Raw genomic sequence first — 6,050 nt, 5'->3', positions numbered from 1 at the left:
GGGGGGGGGGGGAGGGTTTGAGCCTGTTCTGTCAGGTATTTTCTTGTTATTGTGTGTTTTATTATTGCTGCAATTTTAATTTATTTTTTAACATATTTTTATTTTATTAAATATTTCTTAATCATATGTAAAATTTTTAGCCATCACTTTCAAAATTCTTGAGTTTCAAATTTCTTCCCCCCCTTGCATTCCTCTCCCCTTAAAAAAGTCAACAATTTAATACTCATTACACATGCTAAATCATGCAGAACATATTCCCACATTAGCCATGTTGCAAAAGAAAAGACCAGCATCTTATAACAATTTGGATATAAATAAAGGGTAAGACTAAAAGCCAACTAGAAGGGCAGGGGCCAGCGGACCTGTCAGATTTATGATGCAGGGAAGAAGTTAGGCCCAAATGAGAGATAGAGAGCATTCTAAAATGCAAAATGGGTCATTCTGATTACCTTAAATTGAAAGGTTTTTGCACAAAGCCAATGCAAAGGAAAGCTAAAAGGTGGGAAACAATTTTTACAATCAGGGTCTCTGATAAGGGCTTCATTTGTAAAACAGATAGAGAACTGAGTTAAATTTATAAGAATACATGCTTGGGGGCGGCTAGGTGGGGCAGTGAATAGAGCACCGGCCCTGGAGTCAGGAGGACTTGAGTTCAAATCCGGCCTCAGACACTTAACACAAATACTAGCCATGTGACCTTGGGCAAGTCACCTAACCCCAATTGCCCTCCAAAAAAAAAAGAATACATGTCATTCCCTAAGTGATAAATGGTCAAATGAATAGGCAGTTTTCAGATAAAGAAATTAAAGCTAATCTACAGTCATGAAAAAAATGCTCTAAATTACTACTGAACTGTGAAATGCAAATCAAAACAACTCTGAGGTACCACCTCACACCTATCAGATTGGCTAACATGTTAAAACAAGAAAATGATCAATGTTGGAGAGAATATGTGGGAAAACTGCAACACGAATGCACTGTTGGTGGAATTGTGAACTAATCCAACCCTTCTGGAGACCAGTTTGGAACTATGCTGGAAAATGGGAAAAGGCCCCACATGTACAAAAATATTTATGGCAGTTCCTTTTGTGGAGACCAAGAACTAGAAATGGAGAAGATGCCCATCAACTAGCCGGGAAACGGGTGAATAAGCTGCGGAATATGAATGGAATGAATACTAGCTGCACTGATGGACCAGGAACGATAACCCTGTGTGAGACTCCGCTCTTCTCAGCAGGGCAAGGCTCTAAGACAACTCACTAGTCACGATGGACAGCGCATCCACACCCAGAGAAAGGACTGCGCGTCTGAAGGCGCTTCTTATGTGGAATTGCCCAGCTCTTCTGGAGGGCGCTGTCAGTCCTGAGGGTCACCGCGAGCACCAGGCTTTAAAACAACTGCTCTTGACCGTTCTTGGTCCCACACTCCCAAGTGCTTCTGCAATTCCCAATTAAATGTGCTCCTCTCCCACTGCCGATGTTTCCAGACGCACGAGGAAGGCCTGAGACTCTTCAGGTTTAAGTGACCCCGTTGGCCTGCATGCTGCCTACTGTCAGCGACTTCTCACCACTGCCCTGCAGTCGTGGGCAGTGCCACGAGATGCCAAAGCCCCACATGAGAAGAGCCTTCACCTCCTGGGCGGCCAGGCCTCCTAACACAAAGAATGTCCAAAAGGTGGCCCACTGGGGCCCCGCTTCCTTCTGGAGGGGCCTCATCAGGGGAGGGCCACCTCCAGCCCAAGCGCTAATGCTGACCGCCCAGCAAGAAGACGACGCTGGGAGCAAGGGGCTGGGCATTCACGTGGACCGTACAGGGCAAAGAAGGGAAGAGCAGGTGGGCGAAGAAGCCGGGAGAATGAGCGGAGAGGAGGGGGGCGGCATCCGTGAGAGACCCTGTCCGCCAGCACCGCCCACTGTCTCACTACATCCTAGCGGTTGCTGCAAAGCTCTGAGTGTTCCCCGAAGCCGAGAGGCCACTTTGCCCCAGGCAAAGAATCGCCCTCTGGCACTTGATGTTTCCCCATCTCCAGCCTCTGCCATGGTCCTTTCCTGGCTGGCAGTGCCCTCCCTCTAACCACCCCACCCTGGCCTGGCTCATCTTTCCTAATCAGACCCGCAATGCACATGAGCTGCTGTGGGCAGCAGGGTCTAGGGTGTCCCTGCAATGTGGCAAGCCCAGCGCTGCAAGCGGGAAAGACAGCGACAGAGGCATGCCCACGACACATATGAGGCAAGGGGGAAGGAAACGAGCACCTACTGAGTGCCAAGCTGCCAGACAGGCAGTAGGATGATGCCCATTTTACAGCTGAGGCCGACCGGCTCGGGCTGGGTCTGTGTCGCTCTTTGTCTCTTGGGCTGTCTGCCCAAACGTCAAACACTTGAGCAGGCTGTGAGGCCTGGCTTCATACAGCTCCCCAGAATGGCAGCTCCACCAACAATGCGCAAGCGTCTCTCTTTCCTGGCCTGCCCTCCGGCCTTGGCCATCTTCCTCCTGGGAAGCGGCAGGACTGCGGAGCAGCTTTCATCCGTGTTCCTCTAGTGGCCTTGATCGAGAGCATTTCTACAAATGGCTGGGAGTAGACTCTTTGTGACCTCTGCTGGCCACGACTTCTCTTCTGCTCTATTTAGAACTGTTTATTAGGTAGAGATCTCCGGGGGGGAAGCGGGGAAGAAACCAAGCCTGCCAATGAATGAGACGTGTCTGACGGGCAGATACTGAGCTCTGGGGCAGACGCGCTCTGTGGGTGATGGGCAAACACGCAGGACTGACAAGGGCAACGAGGCGGAGAGGAAAGGTCCCCGAGACAGCGGGGACGGGGCTCACTTTACAGATAAGGAAACGGCGCAAACAAGGTCAAGTGACTTGTCCAGGGCTGGATCTGAACTCAGGTCTTCCCGAATCTGGGCGTGGCACCGTAGCCACCCCACTACCTTGCCACCTACTGGGCAGCCCCAGGGTATCTTAATTACACACAACAGTCCCACCCCCAGTCACAAACACCAACGGAAAAGCATCACCCCCAGTGTCAGCGGAGGACCAAGCCCCTGGCCTGGCACCTCCGCGCCTTCCCGCTCCTGCCAGGCCCTGACCACAGGGGGCTCTTCTGGCCAAGGCCAAACGCCTTCCCTGCCTGTCCCCACCTCATTGTGGCTGCTTCTCTCTCTCCTACTCACCTTCCCCAAACGTACAGACACGCACACATATGTGCACACAGAGATACACACACACACCACACAGACACACTCACAGACACATACACACCACTTACAGACACACATATACACTACACACAGACATGCAGACACATAATGACAATCGCGCACACACACACTCACAGACAGATGCAGAGACGCACACACCCATACCAGACACATACATTCACACCCCACACAGACACACATACCACACGGACACAGAGACACACACATACACACACCCCATACAGACACACACACTACACACAGACACAAAGACATGCACACACAGAGATGCAGAGACACACACAGAGGCACACACACACCACACACAGAGACACATATACAGACACACATACCACATGGACAGAGACACACACAGACACGTAGACACATGCACACCACATATAGACACACACATACACACTACACACAGACACAAAGACATGCACAGACATGCAGACACAGACACACACAGACATGCAGACACATACACACCACACAGGCACACACACATGCACACACACACACTCACATACACTTTTTCTCTCAGAGCTCTGGACTTGACATCCAAGGAGCAAGGTTCAAATCCTGACCTCTGGACTTCTGCGGACAGTGACAACCTCTTGGGTCTCTCCTCGCCTGTCAGATTAGGGCCCCACCTCACTCTAACCCTAAATCCTAACCGCTGGTGGGGTCTCTCCTGCTCCAATCTATCCCACCCAGTTGCTTTGAGTGCAGATCTGCCTCTGTCTCTCTTATCATCAGCCCCCTGGTTTGGCTCAGAAAGCCCTTCACAACCCCGAGCAGAGGTGGGGAAACTGCAGCCCTGAGGCCGGGCAGGGCCCTCTAGGCCCTCAAGGGAGGGCCTTCAGAGAACCCCCCCTCCCCAGAAGCATCTGTTCTGCAAAACTTGGACTCAGTCCACAGGCCGCACCCAAGGACTTAACAGGCCCCACATGGCTTTGAGGCCACCGGTTCTCCACCCCTGATCCTGGTCTCTTTCCAGTCTTCTGGCACCCAAACACATACCCCACCATCTCCTGTCTCCAGGACTTTGTCCTGGCAGTGCCCCATGCCCGGAGCGCCCTCTCTGCTAGAACCCCTCAGGGCACAAGCGATGCCCGGCACACAGAGACAGCCCCTCCCCGCACCGCATCTTAACACGTGGCCCTACTGACTCCCGTAGACGTGAATATCTACTTTTTGGTCCCGCACACACACAGAAGGCCCCTTGAGAACACAGCCTTCTTCACTGCCTGCATCTATCTAATCAGCGCCCTGTAGACAGCAGGCACTTGATGAATGCACACCAGTTGGCTGAATGGTCAGTGGTTTCAGAAACACAAACTCCTGAGCATAACGTGATTTAGAACAAGGTTTGATCACAACAGGCCACACTACCCACGGAACCCGTGTTGTTTCAGAGACAAACACTCTTCCAAGAAAGCAGTCCTAGAAGAAGGCTCTTCCCAGGAAATCTTTGCTAAAAATCCGACACACCTCTATACAAATACAAAAAAGCCTCTCTGACTTTGTGCAATTACTGGGAAACTGGCCCAGTGCACTCCTGCAGGACTGTAATGGGAATGCAAATTTAAAGATCTTCCCTGCCCCTAGGCTAAAAGTGCACCTGAAGCCTGGGGTGGGAGGCTTGTTTTTCAGTAGATACTTTTTGATTGGCCAGTGGGTCCAAAAGGTTGTTACATTCTCTGAGCCAGGAGAAGGCTATATAAGCCCTGATGTGTAGCTTTGTTTTGGGACTCACTTTGAGAAGTGTTCTGTGATTTGATTTGAATTCTGGGAAGCTGTTGTTGAGAGTCCCCCGGCTTTGAAAAACCCAGATGTGGAAACCCAGATGTTGACTGGGTATGGATGTAATGGTTGGACAGTTTGGAAAGCTGTCTACTTGATCTGTTAATGTCTTGATAATTCTGTCTGTATATTTTGAAGTTTGGGGTGCTGACCTTTTTCCCCTGAAGAAGGTAAACGATATATGTCTGACTGATTAAAGTAAGCTTGTTAACCCATTTTGAGTTGCTTTCCTTTAACAAAGCAGATCCAAGAACCTGTGGTGGCGGCAAACCCTGAGGACACTTGGGGTGCTTGCTGCTACACGGACCACCTGGCAGACGCCAGGCGAGCATCCTGGGACGGTGGGGACACCGCACGGGTGTGAGGAGGAGCAGCCAGCTGCCACCACCCTGACACCAGGACCGCGGGGCACAAGAGTACAGGTAACAATGTGAACGAGGCAGGGCACATAGGAGGTCGGCCAAAGAGAAGGCAGACGCACAGCTCCTGCACCCGCCTCTCTCAACAACAGACCCAGAGCATCCAGCTGCGGGATGGCTGCCTGATGCCGTCCTTCACCCCCACCACGGCACGGGCTGAGGACAGAGACCCGCAGCAGCGTCTCTTACCGTTGCCGAGCCTCAAGCCCGCACCGCCTGTGTCTCTCACTTCATCAAATCTGGCAAACACCGCCTGTAACCTGGAAATGAAGAGAAAGAGCTGTTGGTCCTGACGCTCACATTAAAGCAAAGACACACATGTGTGCATGTAACACAGAGGTAACGCACACACGGGGGCCAACACATACGAGCAGCCAGCTTTAACAAGCCCGGCGTAACAAGAAATCACACCAAACTCAGTCACCTCCTGGAGCCACTCACAGAGATTAAAGGCAAACAAAATCCAGCATTTTTATAGAGAAAATAAATGGGGGGGAGGAGTGGGGGCCAAGTCCCGCTATTTGGCTAAAGGGGGGATCCTCTGCTGGGACCACTCCCCCTCCCCTGTAGGTCTCAGAGCTCTGCCTGGGCCAATGAGAGATAAAGTATCTAATGGGACCCT

General features: G+C 51.4%; 1 protein-coding gene across 17 annotated transcripts in view; it reads right to left on the bottom strand.

Moving 5' to 3' along the window:
- CLASP2 (cytoplasmic linker associated protein 2) overlaps positions 1 to 6,050 on the bottom strand; it is a 132,729-nt gene that overhangs the window by 105,823 nt on the left and 20,856 nt on the right. For all 17 annotated transcript variants that reach the window (XM_069084453.1, XM_069084457.1, XM_069084460.1 and 14 more), the window contains exon 7: positions 5,618 to 5,688. In XM_069084453.1, the coding sequence (XP_068940554.1) occupies positions 5,618 to 5,688 (71 nt within the window). The remainder of the gene's footprint in view (positions 1 to 5,617; positions 5,689 to 6,050) is intronic.

This window comes from Petaurus breviceps, unplaced genomic scaffold (genome assembly GCF_028583685.1).
Source record: "Petaurus breviceps papuanus isolate PSGF00001 unplaced genomic scaffold, PetGlider_PUasm1.0 174, whole genome shotgun sequence".
NCBI lineage: Eukaryota > Metazoa > Chordata > Mammalia > Diprotodontia > Petauridae > Petaurus > Petaurus breviceps.
This window is presented reverse-complemented; position numbering and strand designations above follow the sequence as displayed.